The sequence below is a fragment of the Capricornis sumatraensis genome, chromosome 16 (genome assembly GCF_032405125.1).
Source record: "Capricornis sumatraensis isolate serow.1 chromosome 16, serow.2, whole genome shotgun sequence".
NCBI classification, from domain to species: domain Eukaryota; kingdom Metazoa; phylum Chordata; class Mammalia; order Artiodactyla; family Bovidae; genus Capricornis; species Capricornis sumatraensis.
Window position 1 is genome coordinate 36833809 of NC_091084.1, and position 20642 is coordinate 36854450.

Here is a 20642-nt window from a genome sequence, read left to right on the forward strand (position 1 = left end):
GCTTTTCCTCACTTGTGGATTCAGAAGATTGAACTTAAAACTCAGATCTCCAAGTCTCTGTTTTCAAGCGTGTACCAGGCTGCCCCAAAAGCCAGCTATCTAGAGACCCACAGACCTGGGTTCAAATCCCATCTCTCACTCATCAGCTGTGCATACTGGGGACAAGTTTCTCAACCTATCTGAAATTTAGTGTCTTCCTCTGTAGGATGGGAACCACAAGTATTGCCCCACAGACCAGTAAGGTCTGAACTGGAGTAAAGCAAGTGGTCCTCTCAGGTGCAAAATTTAAGGGAACCTCAAAAAGCACTCAGTAATCAGGATATGTCATACTTTCATACAACTTTTTAAATTTCAGAATTAATGAAAAATATCCATGATGAACAAATATCAAAATTTTAAAACAAAGACAAAAACCAGTGACAGCACCTTGCTGAGCCATATTGGAGCCTGAGGCAAAAGGAAAAATCAATAATATTGAGCCTGTTATTACTAAAATTGTGGTATTTTATTCATCGAAGATGTTCTTGCATTAGTTTTGATTTTTAAAAAGTATTGCCTGAAAATGTGATTTATCTTGATTACTGAGTCTTTCGGTACTCCTTTAAATCTTAGGCTCCAGGCACTGGCCTCACTTGCATTTCCCTAGTCCTGAATATTAAATGACTTAATGCACAGAAGGCACAGAGCCTGACACACAGTGGATCCTCAATAGACATGTTCCCTTCTCCTTCCAGAAGTGCACGCGCAGTCGCTTCAGTCCTGTCCGATACTTTGTGACCCCATGGACTGTAGCCCACCAGGCTCCTCTGTCCATGAGATTCTCCAGGCAAGCACACTGGAGTGGGTGGCCATGCCCTCCTCCAGGGGATCTTCCTGAGCCAGGGGTCGAACCTGCATCTGCCTGTGTCTCCTGCATTGCCAGTGGATCCTTTTCCTCCAGAGTCACCAGGGAAGCCTCCTTCCTGAAGAACTCCTGCCAAAGTAGGAGGAGAAGCAGACTGCACGAGGACCTAAGGCATCTGCGGTGGGTCTCAGGGTAAAACAGGCAGAGAAAGGGGAAACCAAAGGTGATTCTGCTCCATCTTCCTCCTGAGGTCATCCTGCCTGGAGCTCCCCGGGCTCAGGACATGCCAAGCACCCATGCCCCCACGAAAAATGACAGTAACGTCAGCTCTAGCACTAGTGCTGTGTCCCAAAGTGAGGCGTCTTGTGCCCAGAAGATCTTTGATGTGCAGGAACAAACCATAAATCATTCGAATTTCTGTGTATTTTACTCCATCTTTTAAATATTTATTTTTGTATCTGTTTTGTGGCATACTTTACACTACTAATATTATATACATGTACATATTATATGTATGTACATAGGTACATGTACATGTACATGTATATGTATATATATATGTGCTGCTGCTGCTAAGTTGCGTCAGTCGTGTCCGACTCTGTGCAACCCCATAGACAGCAGCCCACCAGGCTCCTCTGCCCCTGGGATTCTCCAGGCAAGAACACTGGAGTGGGTTGCCATTTCCTTCTCCATATATGTATATATATGTATACATGTACATGTCCATGCATGTGTGTATATATATGTACATATATATATACATATATATATACATGTATACATGTACATGTACAAAGAGACATTACTTTGTGAACAAAGGTCCATCTAGTCAAGACTATGGTTTTTCCAGTAGTCACGTATGGATGTGAGAGTTGGACTATAAAGAAATCTGAGATCAGAATTGATGCTTTTGAACTGTGGTGTTGGAGAAGGCTCTTGAGAGTCCCTTGGGCTGCAAGGAGATCCTACCAGTTCATCCTAAAGGAAGTAAGTCCTGGGTGTTCATTGGAAGGACTTATTTGGAGCCAAAACTCCAATATGTTGGCCACCTGATGTGAAGAGCTGACTCATTTGAAAAGACCCCGATGTTCGGAAAGATTGAAGGCAGGAGGAGAAAGGGACAACAGAGGATGAGATGGTTAGATGGCATCACCGACTCAATGGACATGAGTTTGGGTGGACTCTGGGAGTTGGTGATGGAAAGGGAGGCCTGGCGTGCTGCGGTTCATGGGGTTGCAAAGAGTCAGACACAACTGAGTGACTGAACTGAACTGAAACTATGTATATATATGTATGTGTGTGTGTGTGAATGTGCATATGTTTTTACTTGATAGGAGTGTGCAACCAAAAGCATTTTGTAGACCACCAATGGTCAAAAAACCCTACTATCTTGTGGTGTCTCTGATGGGCCTTAATGTGTCTCAGCTGACAGGGGCTTTCATACTCACTGTCTCCTTTGACCCCTGCAATAAACCTTGTGGGACAGGTCTATTCCTATTTTTCAGATAAAAAAACTGAGCCCCAGAGAGGTTGGAGATCTAGTTTGAGGTCACACAGCTTGCAAATGCAGCTCTGAGTCTGGAACCCAGGGCTCCTGACTTATCTGGTGAACTGGTCAGGAGCACAGTCCTGGGTTTGCACCCAGACCACATGGAGATAAGCCCTGGCTCCTCTACCAACCTCTGTGACCTTGAGCATGTTACTGAATCTCTCTCTCTCTAACCCATTTCTCCAACTGTAAAACAGGAATAAACAGTCCTGTTTCACAGGGTACATGCGTGCTAAGTTGTTTCAGTCGTGTCTGACCCCTTTGCCACCCTTTGGACTATAACCCACCAGGCTCCTCTGTCCATGGGATTCTCCAGGCGAGGATGCTGGAGTGAGTAGCCATTCCCTTCTCCAGGGGATCTTCTAGACCCAGAATTGAACTTGCATCTCTTATGTCTCCTGCATTGGTAGGCGGGTTCTTTACCACTAGAGTCACCTGGGTACTTGATAACTTGAGGAATTATATAAACAAGCCATGCTGATGCCTGGCACATGGTAAGTACTCCACAGACGCTCACCAGAGTGATGGGACCCCTCAGGCCTGCCCAGAGAGGGGGCCCCACTGCCCCCCTCAGGTGATGGGTCTGGACACTCACGGCAGAGGCGCGGGGTCCTCCAGTCGACGGCCACCCCGTGCTGGCAGCACTGGTGGGCATAGGCGGACACACTGGCACAGAAGCACTCACAGTCGCCGCCCCAGCTGCACCCACACGTGTCTGTCAGGCAGTTCGAGTAAAACCAACTGACGTCGACCTGGAGGAGGTCAGAAGTCAGAGGTCAGAGGACAGGCCCTAAATGTTAGCCCTTTAGCTTCTGGGCTGATGCCACTCAGCCCCAGGGAGCAGCACAAGTGTGAAGGATGGTGTGCGCTGCCCATGTTGGGTGAGGGCAGAAGGCAGCAGCTCAGAGGGAAACGCTAACTCCGTGGCCTGGGCAGACCCCACTTTTGAGAACTAAGCTCTCTCCTTTCTGGGCCTAGGCTATAGGATCCAGAGCCTCAGGGTGCGGCTAAGAAACAGATGTGGGTTGTGAACCCCCATCCAGGGCCAGACACAGTCAAGACGGGTCTGACAGCAGCCTTCGAGGCCCCAGAGGGGCCCGTGCAGAGCTGAGCACCAGCTTTCCTGTCTCCCCTGAGGGCTGCTGCTGCAGCATGAGGGATCTGTGTTCACCATTCAGAAGAACAGCCTGATTGGGAGGAAGAGACATATGGAGATAGGCTTGAAAAGGGCACAGAAGCTGTGACTGTCTGTCTGTCCTGGGTTGTCTGGGGAAACAGGACAGAGTCATCTGAAAAGGCCAGAGACAGGGGATGGCAGAGGTGAGTCTCCCCTCTAGACCAAGGTACGGCAGAGGGTCTGAGGGCAGAAGGGACTCCAGGGAGGTGACGGGGCGAGGGGGTGGGTCTCAGGAGCAGCAAAGCCCGGCATCCACTCACCACAGGGTGGCAGGTCTCAAACACCTCGCTGAGCAGGATGCTGCATTCCTTCTTGGCAAAGGGTTCTCGGAGAGGATTCAGGACACAAGTGTCTCGGGGGTCAAGAGTGTCTGGGCACTGAGGGGGCAAAGGCAGCACAGTTGATCTCCTGACCCCTCACATGCCCACTGCCTGATGTGGTGGAGGGACTCCTGGAGCATCTCCCTTGATGCTGGCCTCCTGTGTTCATGTCCTTGGATAATCCCCTGCCCTTGAATGTGGGTGGGACCAAACTGACAGCCAACAAGAGATGGGAAAGGTGATGCGTGGATGTGGTTGTGTGTCAGTGACTGCATATGATCATGTTATGTAAGCCTGCAGGGCCCATCTGGCTGGAGTCCCTCTCTCTCCGACTGTGAATGGCACATGGCAGGAATTGTGGGTGGTCTCTAGAAGCTGAGGGTCATCCTGAGCCAACAGTGTGCAAAAAAATGAAAGTTCTCAGTTCTCTCAGATGCTGTCAACAGCCACATGAGTGGTTGGGAAAGGAGAGCCCTCTCCAGGGACACCTTCAGACGAGAGCCCAGCCCTGGCTGGCACCTTGATTTGCAGCCTGTGATACTGTATGCAGAGAACCGAGTCTGAACCCTGATTCCTGAGCCACAGAAACTGTGAGATAATCCACGTGTGTGACTGGATGCTGTTAAGTCTATAGGTATGTTGCGACAGTGAACGAACACAGATCACCCTGACGTCTGCTGAGCCTCCACCCTTGGGCCTACATTGTCACTTGAGCATCCTAGAGTGTGCCCATAGGAATTATTGAGAGAGAAATAACATTAAGGGGTGGGTAAGAGGAGGGAAGTAATGAAAGTTAATCACCCATTCAGCTTTTCTGTTAAGAGCACACTTTTTTGAGGCTTTGAGAAAACATTAGTCCCATCTCAGGATTCCCCTGAGCTCCATGCCATGACTAACTGCTCCCCTGATTCCAGTCTATACAGGCTTCTCTCCGTCTGCTCTCCAACAGAGAATCAGGAACGGAAGACCACTCAGTCGAGGAAAGGCAAATATGTAACATTCCCATCACCACTCTCTAATGCAGCACCCATGGCAGACATAACTAATCAATCGCAGTTCTTCCAGATGATCCTGACACAAGGGTTGGCATTTCTCAGCCTGGCTTCCCAGGCAGCCTCATCTGACTGATCAGATTTGTCACACGAGGTAAAATCTATCCGCCATTCCTCTTCCAGCTCCTTCACTTCACAGAAGATCACAGAGAAGCTGGGGCTTATGCAAGGTCACCAAGCAAGTCCCTGGATGGTCTAAGACAAGAACCCAGGCCTTCTGCTCTCAGTTCAGTGCTGTCCCCTCACCCCTCACAGCTTGGCAGCCTCAGTCAGACATCTTCCAAACCTCAGAGACATCTCCTATAATTTCTGCCTCGGATAATATTGTCCACCCTCTCAGAGGTCTTCTCTCTGATACATTCAGCCATCCAAATATGGTCTGTCTTTTAAGTATCACACTAGTCCCGCCACCTTCAGGAAGTCTTCTCTGATTGCCTCAACCCATGTAGCTCTCTCTTGGTCTCTCCTCTGTGCTAGACCTCACAGAGATGGATAAAATGGTCCTGCTTCAACAAGCCTCATCTTCCCTACTAGGTGGTCACCTCTCCTAGGGCAGAGACTCTGCCTGCTTCCCTGCCCCAGCTCTCCCACCATGTCTTGGTCCAGGGACTGACTTGAGAGATGGGATGATGGTGCCTGCCCTCAGACCACAGGGCTGAGGACGCCAGCTCAGAGGCTGACAGCGGGCTGCGGGAGCAGCCTTGCACCGATGTCCTTCTGCCCTGACCTGTGGCCAGGCTCTCTCAGTGCTGACTAGGGTCCATCTGGGGGAGGGGAGTGAGCCAGCCTGGAGAGGCTTTACCTCGACTGCAGCCCAACTGCCACCAAACTCCTGGGGGTTAGTCAACTCTAAGTTCTCTGGGGTCCTCATCTCGTTGACCGTCTTTAAGTCAAAATTCCCACAGAGTCCTGCCAGCTGGCCCTGAAAGAAGAGAGAATGATCAGTTTCAGGCATTCCCAGGGTGAACCATAGGTGGCAGGGGCGTGGCGGGGGGGTCGCTATGAGCCTAGGAGTCTGTCATGGGCCTAGAAACAGCTACTGGGGTCACAGAGTGCAGAGAGATAGGAGAGTCAGAGAGAAGGGGCCCAGGGCAGGGCGGGGCAGAAAGGACAGAGGTACGATGCGCCTGGCTCTTCGGCGAGGGTACAGCTCATGCAAGGACACCCAGGGGCTCTTGGCTCTGGGAGGAGCACAGCACCGACAAGGGTCACTGCTCACGTGACTACCTGCCACTGTGGCCCGGCCTGGACGTGCACCGTGGTTCTCTGGTCCCATAAGAGGGTGATGTGCTCCCGTGGGAAATGCACCAGCGTGAAAAACCCTGCCCGCCACGTGTGGACCTCCTGCTTCTCATCCAGAAAGCTCTCGGGGCTCTAGGGGGACAGAGATGAGCATTCTTGAGGCCAGAGCATCCCCCAGCAGCTGGGTCAGCTGGCTCTGGCAACAAGTCACTGCCCAGCCCCAGGAGTTCATCAGTTCCTCTGCCTCCCTCATGTCCTGACAGTGACCTCGGGGTTCTTGGTCATGACCAAGGAACTCAATCTGGGCTGATCACTCAGTGGCTCCAAGAGAAAGTGCTGTGATAAGGAAGCCAGTCCTTAACCCCCTTCTGCCCCCATCAACGGGCAAACTGTTGATACAACCTTCACCTGCACCAGGCCTTACGGGATTTCCCGAGTCGTCATCGAAGATAATGAGTGAGTTCCCCACGTTGATGGAAATAAATTTCCTGCAGATGATGCCAGAGCTGTAGCAGTTTACATTTTCTACAATCACAGAGAAGCTGAAATCCGATGTGCTCTGGGGAGAAATAAGTTAGCGCAATAAACCAGGGCGAGAAGAGATTCTGTTGAGAGGCACGGGGCAGAGGGACGCAGACTCTGAAGTGGTTTTCAACCCACTCCTGCTTCATATGAGTGGTGTGACTTCGGGCAACTTACTTCAGTTCTCTGAAGCTTAGTTTTGTTTGGGGTGCCTGGTGCATGTAGGGGTTCTCCAAACAGTGTTTGATGAGTGAATGAATATATAATAGGGATGACTAGTGCTGATGGGAGTGTGAGGGAAGGAGCACTGTCTTACAGACACTGATGATGGTAGTGTAAGCCTTTTTGGAGGGCAATCTGCAGGCACCAGACAACATTCTAAAGGGATAACTTTTATAGAAATTCTACTTCTAAGAGTCTAGGGACACATCCACACAAATATTCATTGAGTATTTACATACTGGTGGATAATAAAACAAACTAGAGCACATCCTTTCTGTGGAATTCTACAGAAAGAAGAGAAATTTACCAACCATGAGATAATGCCCAAAGTATACTATCAAGTGATGAAAGCAAATTGCGTCCTACTCATGTTCCTGCAGGACTCACTCCTGTCTGTTATGAGTGCTTATTCAGCAGGCAACAGGAACAGAAGAGATATGAAGAGGGATATTCGTTTTTAACATACGCCTTTCCATTGTTTTAAATGTTAGCGAAGAGCACGCAGAGCCTTTAAGATTTAACAAATAAAATAAAACAGGGTCTATCATCTTTGTCTCGTGGAATCATTTAAATTATATGAAAAACCCCAGCACAGTGTCTGCGCCATAGATAGGGCTTATTCCATAAAAAGTATTGAAAGTGAAAGTCGCTCAGTCGTGTCTGACTCTTTCTGACCCCATGGACTATACAGTCCATAGAATTCTCTAGGCCAGAATATTGGAGTGGGTAGCCTTACCCTTCTCCAGGGGATCTTCCCAAACCAGGAATCAAACCCAGGTCTCCCACATTGCAGGCGGATTCTTTACCAGATGAGCTACAAGGGGAGCCCGTAAAAGGTATTACTATTACTATTATTTGATGGGATGGGCAGGGCTTTGGCCAAAGGGCCTGAGGCCTCTCCCACCTGCCCAGTTGGTACCCTCTTCTCCTCCTGGAGGGGATCCTGCCTCTGAGATGCTCTCCTACATCACCATTCCTTTTCCTTTGAGTGAGCTGGTGGCTTTAACACATGACTCCTTTACACACCAACTCTCCAGTCAGATTTCTTGGTTTCAGCTTGACCCCAATTCTGTCACTGACTAGTGTGTGAACCTGGTGAGATACCAACTTTCCTCAGGCCAATTTGCTCTATCTCTAACACGGGCTCAATAAACTCTGTCATTTAGGGTTGCTGTAAGAATTAAGTGAAATAATGCTTTAAAATGGCTTGGTAGACCACCAGGCATCTAATGAGGGCCCAGAAAGTATTCATTTTTACTATAACAGACAGAAAAACCACTGACACCCAAGAAGGGCAAGGTTATAATGTTGAGTGGACAGGGATTGGGGTATTTATAACTGGTGGGCTCTGTCCAGCCCTGATCTTGCTCCTCAGCACCTCTTTGAGTCTCTGAATTGCCAAACGCCAGGGCTTAGATCCTCCCGCCCCAACCATCCAGTTATGCATCAGTCGCTCTGGGGACCCATGGAGCCAACTGTGCAGACATACGCAGGCGCTCACCTTGACCAGGTGCACTTTGCACGCCCCCACGAAGTCAAATGGGAGCCCATCAAACGTGCGGTAATGCCGGTCACCATAGGCCGTGCAGGTGGAGGCGCAGGGGTGGAGGGTGCACTGGAATGAGCCGCGCTGGCACACACTGAAATACACGTGCCCAGACCCCTCACAGGGCATGCCCTCCCCAACCCTGAGCACCCACGGTGGGGCCACTGCCCATCAAGTGCCCACTCGGTACCCCTGGGCTGAGTGCCAACAAACATCATCGACCTCCAACAAAGGCCCAAAGGATACGAGGGTGGGTCCCCATTTTATCCAAGAGACACTGGGGTTCAGAAGGTTAAATCAATCAATAACAGAGCCAAGACTGACTCGAGATCGATTCAACTCCAATATCCACACTCTCTTTGCCACTCCAATCATTCATTCATTCAACAAGTAATAAGCATCTACCATATCCCAGGCATTATTCTAGGAGTCTGAGCTACATCAGTGAACAAAACAGCAAAATATCTGCCTTTGTGAAGCTTGTATTCTAAAGGAGGAGGACACACACTAAATGATTAAAAATAATAAGTAAGCATGAGTAGGTAATGTGTGTGTGCTCAGTGGTTCAGTTGTGTCCGACTCTTCGTGGCCCCATGCACTGTAGCCCACCAGGCTTCTCTGTCCATGAACTTTTCCAGGCAAGAATGCTAGAGTGGGATACCATTTCCTCCTCCAAAGGATTATCCCAACCCACGGATCAAGCCTGCATCTCCTGCATTGCAAATGGATTCTTTCACGGCTGAGCTACCTGGGAAGCCCCGAGTGGGTGATAGTTAGAAGGTAATGAGTGCTATGTGGGGAAAGGAACAAGATAAAAAGGACTGGGAATGTGTGTGGGGGTGGGTTGCAATTTTAAATAAGATGGACAGAAGGACAGGAGAGCAGAGATTTAATGGTGTGAGAAAATTAAGTATATGGACATTTGGAAAAACAGTGTCCTGGGCAGAGGGTACAGCCTTTGCAAAGGTCCTGAAGAACACTCCAGAAGACAACATGGCTAGAATAGAGACAGGAGGAGGAGAAGAGGAACTCAGGGAGGTAACAGAGGTTCTGATCCCGTAGGTCCTAGAAGGCCACGGTAAGAATGGTAGCTTTGCCAGCAGTGAGACAGGGAGCGTTCAGAGGATTTCATCATGGGAATAACACGATCTGAATGTCCATCTTTTTCAAGCACATGAATGTGCATATACACTCACAAGTGCAGTCTCTGCATTTTGAACATGTACTGACACACACCCTATAAATATGCAAACACATCATCACGGTTACAAACACACATGCACACGCATTCAAATACACGTATGAACAAACTCACATTGATATTTATAGTCACAAAAACATCCCCTCAAATTCTTTCTGTCCATATATTTGTATATATACACAAACCCCTACAGAGCACACAATCACACAAGATAAATATGAACGTGGTTGAAGGGGGAATGCTAGACTGTACTCACAATCACACATCCCATATCCACCCGCAGCCCCAACAAAAAGTAGAGCCTGGACGGGGCCCTCACTTACCAGGAATGGCAGGGAGACATGACCTGGTCCCCAGGGTAGTACTCCTTCCCTTTCCAAGTGCATGGGCACTCCTCTGGCAGAAAGCATGCATCCCCGTGTCTGAGCAGGCTGTAAGGACACAGCAGGCAGATGGTCAGGAGAGCACCCTTCCATCTCTGCCACCTGTGGACGACCTTGTAGCCGCATGGATGCCCTGGGATGGCTCTCAGCATCTACCCTGGAAGACAGTGTACCTACCACCATCCTGCTCCTGCCCAGTGAGGTTCAGAGCTACCTCAGCAACTGGAAAATGAGAGGCAGGCTTGGCCCAGCTCAGAAGTCTCTGCCATCCATCGGGAAGCAAGGCTCAGCTCTACCAGCCGCACCTCCCCGGCCAGGCTGGTTGCCAGCTGTCCTGTGGACACTAGCTGTACACTAATGAACACAGCATGGGCATGGGCATGGACCCTTCTACCCAGGTGGCTCATGGAGTAACTAATAGACTTGCATTGTAAAGAAATGTGAAAGGGAATTTTTCAGGAAGATGGAAACTCAGAGCCACATGAAGGAATGAAGAACTCCCAAAGTGGAAAATATGGTGGTAAATATTTTTTTTAATTATTTCTTAATTTCTTTAAGAGATAACTGAGCATTGAGAGCAAGATTAATGTCAACTGGACCTGAACTGGGCTTCCCTTGTGGCTCAGCTGGTAAAGAATCTGCCTGCAATGCGGGAGACCTGGCTTTGATCCCTGGGTTGGGAAGATCTCCTGGAGAAGGGAAAGCTACACCACAGTATTCTGGCCTGGAGAGTTCCGGGGACTGTACAGTCCATGAGGTCACAAAGAGTCAGATAGGACTGAGTGACTTCCACTTTCACTTAATGTCAATTAATTGTGGGGTTCTAACACACGTAAAGGTAAACTGTATGATAATAATAATAAAAAGGACAAGAAGGAAGTAAAGGAAAGCAGACTGTTGCAAGCAGTCTACATAAAGTGGGAAAACATTAATTCATAGTAGATGGTGATAAATGAAAGATACATATCGTAATCTTTAGAGAACTACAAAAATAAAACAAAAAATATCAGGATATAGGAACATCCCTGGCAGTCCAATACTTAAGACTGCACTTTCAATGCAGGAGGCGTAGGTTTGATCCCTGGTTGAGGAACTAAGATTCCACATATCATGCAGTGCAGCCAAAACAATAATAAATTTTAAAATATACAGATTAAAAATACTAATGTATATATTTTAAATGAAATAAAGGAGAAAAAAATAGAAGACTAAATTTACTTAATCCAAAAGAAGAAAGAAAAGAAGAAAAAACAAAGACAAATAACAAATAAGATTGTAGTGTTAAATTCAATCTGATTATTAAAGGCAAATGCATTAACTGTCTAATTACAAGGGAAAAACTGTAACACTGGCTAAGAAAGCAAGACTCAACTGTACTCTGTTTCCCAAAAATATAGTTGAAATATTAATATAATAGCACAAATAAATGAAAAGCAAAATGATGGGAAAAGACACCATGTAAACACTAGTTACAAGAAAGACAGAGTGGCTATATTAAACTTACATAAAGTATGCTGCTAAGTCACTTCAGTCGTGTCCGACTCTGTGCAACCGCATAGATGGCAGCCCACCAGGCTTCCCCGTCCCTGGGATTCTCCAGGCAAGAATACTGGAGTGGGTTGCCATTTCGTTTTCCAATGCATGAAAGTGAAAAGTGAAAGTGAAGTCGCTCAGTTGTGTCTGACCTTCAGCGACCCCATGGACTGCAGCCTTCCAGGCTCCTCCGTCTGTGGGATTTTCCAGGCAGGAGTACTGGAGTGGGGTGCCATTGCCTTCTCCAACACAAAATATACTTCAAGACAAATAACATTAACTCTAATAACAAGGGATATTTCATAATAATAAGAGTCAGAGATTTCCCTGGTGGTGTCCTGTGGCTAAGACTGTGCACTTCTATATTGTAAAGTAATTAGCCTCCAGTTAAAATTAATAAATTAATTTTTTAAAAAAATCAGTTTATCAGCAGAACATAGGAATCTTAAATGGGCATGCACCAAGTATCAGAGCTTCAAAAACAGAAGCAAAAACTCACAGAACTAAAGGAGAAAAAAGATAAAAGCACAATTATAATTGGAGATTTTAACATTCTTCTCCATTAATGATAGAACAAACAGGCAAAAAAAAAATTATTATTGATGTCCCTATAAATTTGACAACTTCTATGGGATGAACAGCAAAAACACTAAATATCTATAAATAATTCAATGACAAATGTGTCAACCTCTGGGTGAGAACTAGGAAACACTGCTGAGAGAAATTAAAGAAGGCCAAGGAAGTGGAACAATAGTGACCCACTTGTAGATTAGAGGATACACTAGTATGAAGATGTCAGTTCTCCCAAGCTGATCTATAGGTTCAGCACAATCCCAATCAAAATTCCAATGGCCATTTTGTATAAACTGACAAGTTTATCATAAATTTACATGGAAATTCAAAAACCTAGAAGTGTCCAAAAAACTTTGAAAAGGAAAAAAGTCAGGGCACTATCAACTTCTGATTTCAGGACTTACTATAAACCTTCAGAAATCAAGACAGAGTGATACTGGCCTAAGGATAGACAAATAGATCAATGAAACAGAAGAAAGAGCCCTGAAATAGACCCACATTTATACAGTCAATTGATTTTTTTTCAGGTGCCAAAACAATTCAACAAGAAAAGTCCTTCTTAAATGGGGCTAGAACCACTGGATATCCATCAGAAAAAAATACAATGAAGTGACTCCATTTTACAGCAGATACCAAAATACAATAATTTTAGATAGACTATAGACCCAAATGTAAAAGCAAAATTTATAAAGCTGCTAGAGGGTATATAGAAGAATATTTTTGGAATTGTGGCAAAGATGTCTTAGGACACAGACAGCATCATAAGGAAAAAAGTGCCAAGGTAAATATCACCAAAATTTTAAACCTCTGCTCATCAGAACTGTTTGGACATATTAAGACATTTTAAATAAATGAACAGACAAACCACAGACTAGGAGAAAATATTCGCTATACATATATCCGACAAAGGACTTGCATTCAGAATATATAAAGAACTTCTGCAACTCAGTTTTTAAAAAAATCAGCTAAATAAAAGTGAGCAAAAGACTTAACTGGACACTTTACAAATGAAGATATGCAAATGACCAAACAACACATGAAAAAGTACTCATCACTAGTCACTAGGGAAATATAAATTAAAACCATAATGTTATTTGACTCTGTTCTCACTAAAATAACAAAAATGAGAAAGACTGAAAACATTGAGTGTTAGTGAGGATATAGAGCAGCCAGAACTCTCACACAATGAGAGTGTGAAATGGTACAAATTCTCTGGAAAATAGTTTGGCAATTTCTTACATAGTGAAATGTACATCTACCCTACCACTCAATTCCACACTGAAGTGCTCTTCCAAGAGAAAGCAGCCTTATTTAAAATAGCCCAAACTGCAAATAACCTAAATATGTGTCAACATTTGAGTGGATGATTTAATTACAGTACATTCATACAATGGAATACTACTGAGCAATAAAAATAAACAAATGGCTGGGAAATGTAACAATGGATCAGTCAAAGACATATGCTAAGGAGAAGTCAGACATCAAAGGGTAGATACTGTATGACTATTTTCATGATGTTCTGGAACAGATAGAGCCTATTTATGCCAAAAATAAAAAACTACAGTGAAGGGGTACAGGGAGATACCAACTGGGAAAAGACACAGGGCACAAGAAATTTTTTTGAGGGGGAAGAAGTTTTCTATATCTTGATGGAGGTATGGGTTACAAAAGGGTATAAATTTGTCAAAGGTCAGCAAACTGTATGGGGCTTCCCAGGGGGCGCTGGCGGTAAAGAACCTGGACTCTGTGGGAGAGGGAGAGGGTGGGATGAATTGGGAGAATGGCATTGAAACATGTATAATATCATATAAGAAACGAATCACCAGTCCAGGTTGGATGCCTGATACAGGATGCTCGGGGCTGGTGCACTGGGATGACCCAGAGGGATGGTATGGGGAGGGAGGCGGGAGGGGGATTCAGGACGGGGAACACGTGTACACCCGTGGCGGATTCATGTTGATGTATGGCAAAACCAATACAGCATTGTAAAGTAATTAGCCTCCAATTAAAATAAATACATTTATATTAAAAAGAAAAAAAGAACCTGCCTGCCAATGCAAAGAAACACACGAGATGCAGCGGCATTAGATCCCTGGGTTGGGAGGATCCCCTGGAGAAGGCAATGGAAACCCACTCCGGTATTCTTGCCTGGAGAATCCGATGGGTGGAGGAGCCTGGAGGGCTGCAGTCCATAGGGTTGCAAAGTCGGACACTACTGAAGCGACCAGGCCCCCATGCACAGCAAACTGTATATTTACGATCTGTGTGTTTTACGTACATATTGATTGGAAGCTGCATATTTAAGGGGGGCCCACCACTTTGTTGAGGATGCTCCAAAATGTCAGTTTCTGGAGAAATTTTTTTTTTGCCCAGCCAATTTTCAGGATCAGAATCCTCTTCCATTTCTGACCTGAGAGGCAAAAACTTTGACGCCACCGTCCCAGGAACCAAGCTAGGGAAGCGGGCTGGGCCCCAGTTGGCTTTCACTCATCTCCCTGTCGTCACTCTGCGTCTCATCCCTGCCTCTGTCCCCAAGATCAAAATCTCTGATTTTACTTTTCTAGAAACTCTTCCTCTCTTTCTCCTGCTGGATGGGGTAAGGGAATCTGGACATTTAACTGCTGCTTACACAGACTTGCCACATATCCCACTGTCTTGCTCCCACCACTGCCTCTTCTGAGATGTCTGGAGCATCCTGTTCCTGAAGCTGTCTACACCATGCAGCCTGTTTCTCCTTGGCCTTCCCCTCTACAAGCATCAGTGTCAACCTCTGTTCTGCAGGGTCAGTTTCTACACAGCCACCCTGGTTCCTTCTTCAAAAACTATTGGCCCATCTCATGCCACTGTCATCCCATTCTCGTTCCCTTTGTCCCTGGTGATTTATACATTTCTTTTTACTCCATTACCAACATTTCATTGTGGTTGTGAGAGGAAAAAATAAAAAAGCATGTGGTTAATCCACAATGTTCTACCTGAGGCCACTTAACCTTTCTAAGTCTCTGTTTTTTTCATAGGTAAAATGGGGATGATGACACCTTCTTCCGAAGGTCATTAAGAGAATTTAATCATAGACCTGGGCACACTGCCTAGCACTTCGTAGATACACAATAAATATTGGTTTCTTGTCCTTCCTTTCCCCATAATTGAATCAGACACCAGTGATGGACTGGCTCATCACCTTCCATCCTCACCCTCAGGCCTTTCCTTGCCACCCACCATCCACCACTCCCTCTTGGCCTTTTGCAGACCTGTGTGTATCCTCAGCACCTTCTGTGTGCCCACCACAGACAGGAATATGCAGGGAGGAGCTCTGGGCCTCAGTTTGCTCTTTCTCCTTAACTGCTAAGGGAGTCTCTTCTCAGGGGCATTTGCAAATGCATAGGATCCAAGTAAAGGACGACAGTGCTATCACTCATAGAGAGTGCTTACTCTGTGCCATTTTCCAGATGAGGAAACTGAACCTCAGGGAAGTTAATTGGCCCACCCAGTAAGAGGTGGAATCAGGACACAAGCCTGACTCCAGAGATCATGCTCCTAATATTGCCTTGCAACCCCAGAGCCCTTGGCTCAGCACCAAGATGGGAAAGAATTGGGAGCAGCACAGACAGCGCCAGATGCCTGAAGGGGCCCAGGAGCAATACACACACCCAGAGATTCTACGAAACACTAAGGAGGGTGGCAGGGGGACCAGGGACCCAGAAGGCCCCAGGCAGGGGTCGTTACTTATCACTGGCAGCCCTATCCCAGCTCCCAGGAGAATGTTCCATGATGCCAGGAAGTGCCTGTCCTTCCTTTACAGTTGCGACTGTAACAATTTCCCTTTGACAAGCCCCCGTGGAGTGTGGAAACTCCTCAGAGGGCATTTAACGCAGAGCATGAGTCACTACAGCAAAGATGCCAGGAGCTGATAGGGGTTCAACACTAACAAGGGGAAGACGACAAGCTTCTCTGGAGAATTTAGTGTGCCCAGCTCCTCACAGCTGCTGTCTTCATCAGATCTCACTAGAGTCCTGCACGGTGGGTGTTACTGCCCTCAAGTCACAGAATGAGCAAACTCAGGCTCATAAACATTAAGTGACTCGTCCAAGATCACATAGCTAGTGACAAACACTAAGCCCTCTGGACTGTGGATGCTCTTGGCACAGCACCAGGGCATGGGTTGAACTTTGAGAGGCGTGGAGCAGAAGAAGAGGATTCAGGTACTGTCCACTCAGACTAGTCTTGCAAACAGCAGCAGGGCCTCACAGACAAGAAGACTGTCGCCCAAGTGGTCATGTCACTTGTCAAAGGTCACCCAGCCCTTGGAAACCTTCACATCCTAGCCCACCCTTCACAGCCTGGGGATTGAAAAGGGAACCCCACTCTGGTTTCAGAATCTTTTGAGTTAAACTAATCCCTAATGTCAGGCATTGCTTTAGAGGCTTGTTCCTCAATGTATGGTCCCCAGTCCTGCAACATCGGCACCTCGTGGGAGCTTGTTATTTATAGAAATGCAGAGTCTCAGGTCTAGGATCCTGTGCGAGTTCTCCAGACCTCACAGGGGTCCCTTGTGGATGCCCTTGTGTGGGAAATGGCAGGCTCATGACCCATATCATAACCTCTGTGAAGGGGACTAGACCCAGGCCTCTCAGAGCCAGCATCCTCTTTCCGAAGGGTAGGGTTTGGACTAAGCACAGTTGGATTCGGGTCATGGATCTTTGGGCAGACCACTTCCCTCCATCCAACCCTTGGCCTCAATTTCCTCATCTGCAAAATTGGAATGATGATCCTCCTCCTCCTTTCTCCCAAGGATGCTCTGCGATTGAAAGACATCACTATACCAAAGTGTTTTATAAATAGCAAAACTCCAGCTGAATGTTCCCTCCCCTCTGCACCCTAGAAGCCCTGACCCTCTTCTCACTTTCTCTGGCCACCAGGCCTGGCCTGGGACTCCCAGCTGAGCACTGAGCTCTGCACAGGTGGAAGGACACAGCCCCATGCTGCCAAGTCATGAGACGAGGCACCCAGCTGTCTTCTCAGCCTAGACCTGAAGTAAGACCAGCATCAGGAGTGGGCAGAGTGAGGCGCTGGGCCCTTGCAGTCACCTTGGCAAGCAGAAGACCCATGGGCCAACCCATAAAGTCAGTGCAGGCAGATCACACAGCTGTGATGGCAGCATCTCAGACACCCAGGAGGGAGACAGCTTCCACTGGGTGAGGCTTGAGCGTGGTCAGAAATTTGCAGGGAGGAAGGCTGAGAGCTAAACATGGGTTTCCTCTCTCATGGTCTTCAGCCCATGAGACCTCTAGGGCAGGCTCGGCACCCACCCAGTGCGTCCCCTTCAGCACCTCATTTAATTCTCACAACCATTTCTTGAGGCAGCAGGTATTATTACTCTTCCCATTTAACAGATGAAAAGCCGAGCCTCAGAGGAGCGAGGCCCCTTCCTTGTCTAAGGCCACACATTGGTGAAAAGCAGAGGGAGGGAGGCACCACTCCGGCTTGGCTCCCCACCCTCCTGTTCTTTCTCAGATTCCTCATTGGTTATGATGCTGTACCTGGGCAGCCCTGGGCTGGCGCCTCCCTGCAAGACTGTGTGAGGTTTTCTCTGCCCCTCACTCCACACTGTGGTCCCTGGTTCTGCCAGCCTTTCGGGGATGGAAACCCAGGGCAATACGGAGACATACCCCTGAGGACAGGCGCATCCTGAGAGGCAGGGCCCACGGGCTGGCACACTCAGGTTCAGCAGCTGCTGCTCACACGTCCTCTCTCTGCTCAGCTCAGGGTCGGCATGCAGGTTGCTGCAGTTCACAAAGACCTGGCCCGCTGGGCAGGCAGCAGCTGGAAAAGGAGAGGGTGGTGCTGGCCAGAGCCTGGACCCTCAGAAGGATGCTTGCGACACGTGGGCCTGGGGTGGGTTCCTGGGAGGCAGGGGGTGGGGCGGGCAGGGAGACCTGGGGACGAGCCTTTGGGGGATGCAGGCAGAGATGGGGCTCAGAGGCTTTCTGCTGCCCAGGCTGCCCCTGAAACATCCCTCAGGTTCCCAGGAGCACACGACTGTGGTTCCCAGGACAACCACCACTGGTACCAATCACCGGGTGTGTCCTTTCATGGGTACTGCTCCCGGCTCTTCACCTGCATTTTCTTATTTATCCTGACACAACTCTGCGAGGTATTACTATCTCCCACTTTCCCATATGACGGAGAGAAGCCACTTCTGCTTTCAAAAGACATGATAAAGAAAGAAGAAGCATCCCAGAGGGACCAGAAGCGGAGCCAGGAAGTGGACAGCCATGCAGTGTGACAAAGTGGCTGGGAACGTTTAACAACAGGAAGTCAACTTCCCGTTCACCTGTATTTCTGTGACATAAACCCACTCTCTCTCCCAGAGCCTTCAGTCAAGTCGGCCTTGTACACTTATACCATGCAAGTGATCTTTCTTAAGGAAATCAATAAAACAGGGCTGAGTTCTATGCCAAGCCTGGGATGGAACAGAGAGAAAGGGACAGACACAGGAGATGAGATAAAAGTCCCAAAGAGAAGAAATCTGAGGACAGGAACTACAAAAAGAGGCACACTTTCAGGAATACCCAGGAAACGTGGGAAGAAGGCAGGCATCCAGGTTATACAGCAAGAGAGGAAGTGAAGGCTCAGAGCGGTGAAGGGAGTTCCTCAGGGCTGCACAGGTGGGGAGGGCTGGGCAGGATGTGGAGCCAGGGCTATCGGAGTCTGGGGGCCCTGCTCTTAGCCCCCTGCCATGTGATTACTCTCTGATCTTCTCTGTGCTTGTCTCCATACTTAGCAGCATCCTCTGCCCTCCAAGGCCCTCCCTAAGGGTTCCAGCTCCCTGCCCATCCAAGACACTCACCAGCCAATCCACTACTGTGTCATCCAGCACTCCCACCCCAACTTCCACTGCCTGTGAGGGTCTCAAAGACCCAGCCTATCCTTCCCACTGCTGTGACCCCCACATCCCACATGGGCTGGATACAGTCAGCCTCAGCAGACACATGATGGTTCAGATGGAGGAAATCCAGGAGCCAGGGGAGATCAGGACTGCCAGATATCCCAGCTGGTCACCCCTGAGGGAGACAGAGTCTCGGCATCTCCTTGACAAACAGGAGGGACAGCCTCTAGAGTGGAGCTGAGGTTGGGACAGGATCTCACGACGCCACGCTCTAAGCTGCAGCCTTTCCCAAGAGGACAAGGACTACAGAAAGCTTGGTTTGGCACGAGACCTAGGGCGGGCTCTCCTCGTCCTGGCCTGTCTTCAAGCTCCCAACCTTCCTCTTCCCCATCCCACCACCATGAAGGAGCCCCTTCCCTCCCAATCCCCCTTACCCGGGGCTCCGCTGTCACAGCTCATGACTCCATCTTTGCAGTGGCTGCAGAGAGAGAGAGAAGCACTGGGGTCAGCCCACCCAGTCACTGCAGGGCCCAGAGACCCCGAGTCACTGCACTCAGGTTACTGCAGAGTTCAGACAGGCATCCCACTGCTGTCTCTGGCTCCCTGTACAGAGAGGGAGGCTGTCACTTCATGGAAAGTTCCACACAGCTGCATTTTCTTTAGTCAGCAACTTCCATTTAAAGACAGGAATAATAACGCTGCTGTCTAGAAAGCTCACCAGTGGCCCAGAGTTGGGACGTTGCTGTCTCCAGGGGGATAATCCACTCCTTGGAAGTGGCAGGAGCACTGGTTCCTATAAAAGCCATGAATGGAGAAAGGCGAGGTGACTCTGGAGTCGGGGCAGGGACCACCAAGGACAGGGACCCCGCCCTGCAGCCAGCCAGGGGCATTCACACCCAACATCTGCTCTGATAGCTCGGTGCCTATACCACACCCAGGTATAGGCCCCCCAACATCAGGCTAGGCACCCCCTTTCAGGGGGTCTGTAAAGTGGGGATCCTTATGCGACCCTCTTCATAGGTTCCTCTTTGTAGGTCATTTGAGGGCAAAGACTGTGTTTCCTCCTCCCATACCTCAAACAGTTGGTTACAGCCAAGTGCAGGCCTTGGAACAGAGCAGTTGAGGGCTGGACGGGTTGTCTGTACTCATCCAGCCCCAGTGTTCCCCATCTTCTCCCTCCCTAACTCCTCCTCCATCCCACATAACCCTCACAGGCTCCCCTCACTCACAACACTCAACCTCAAGGGGTGGGGCCACGGCACACATCTGGATCTCAAGTGAGGACTCCAGCTCAAAAAGGCCTCTGAGTGAATCAAATATGTCCCCCATCATTCATGTTGATGTCCCCCACATTCAGTTGAATGTGATACCGTTTTACAAAAAAAAAAAAAGGCCTGGAGGGGACCAGGGGTCTTGCCAGTCAACCCTGAGATCTTGTGAGGTCACCACCTCCCACCTACCCCTTCCACTCTGCCCTCCAGCTGCAAGGAGAACGCCCACAGCCAGGTCTCAGGGTGCTTCCCGAGTCCCCTTCGCCTGGAGTACTCCTTCCTCAAATCTCCGCTCACGTGCAGCTCCTCAGAAAGGCCTTT

General features: G+C 48.3%; 1 protein-coding gene across 1 annotated transcript in view; it reads right to left on the reverse strand.

Moving 5' to 3' along the window:
- OTOG (otogelin) overlaps positions 1-20642 on the reverse strand; it is an 82019-nt gene that overhangs the window by 40326 nt on the left and 21051 nt on the right. The window contains exons 21-30 of the mRNA XM_068988828.1: positions 19769-19843; positions 19485-19528; positions 17831-17984; positions 9999-10106; positions 8430-8568; positions 6609-6743; positions 6170-6316; positions 5745-5864; positions 3831-3947; positions 2989-3145 (exon numbers count right to left, since the gene is read on the reverse strand). Coding sequence (XP_068844929.1) covers positions 2989-3145; positions 3831-3947; positions 5745-5864; positions 6170-6316; positions 6609-6743; positions 8430-8568; positions 9999-10106; positions 17831-17984; positions 19485-19528; positions 19769-19843 — 1196 coding nt within the window. The remainder of the gene's footprint in view (positions 1-2988; positions 3146-3830; positions 3948-5744; positions 5865-6169; positions 6317-6608; positions 6744-8429; positions 8569-9998; positions 10107-17830; positions 17985-19484; positions 19529-19768; positions 19844-20642) is intronic.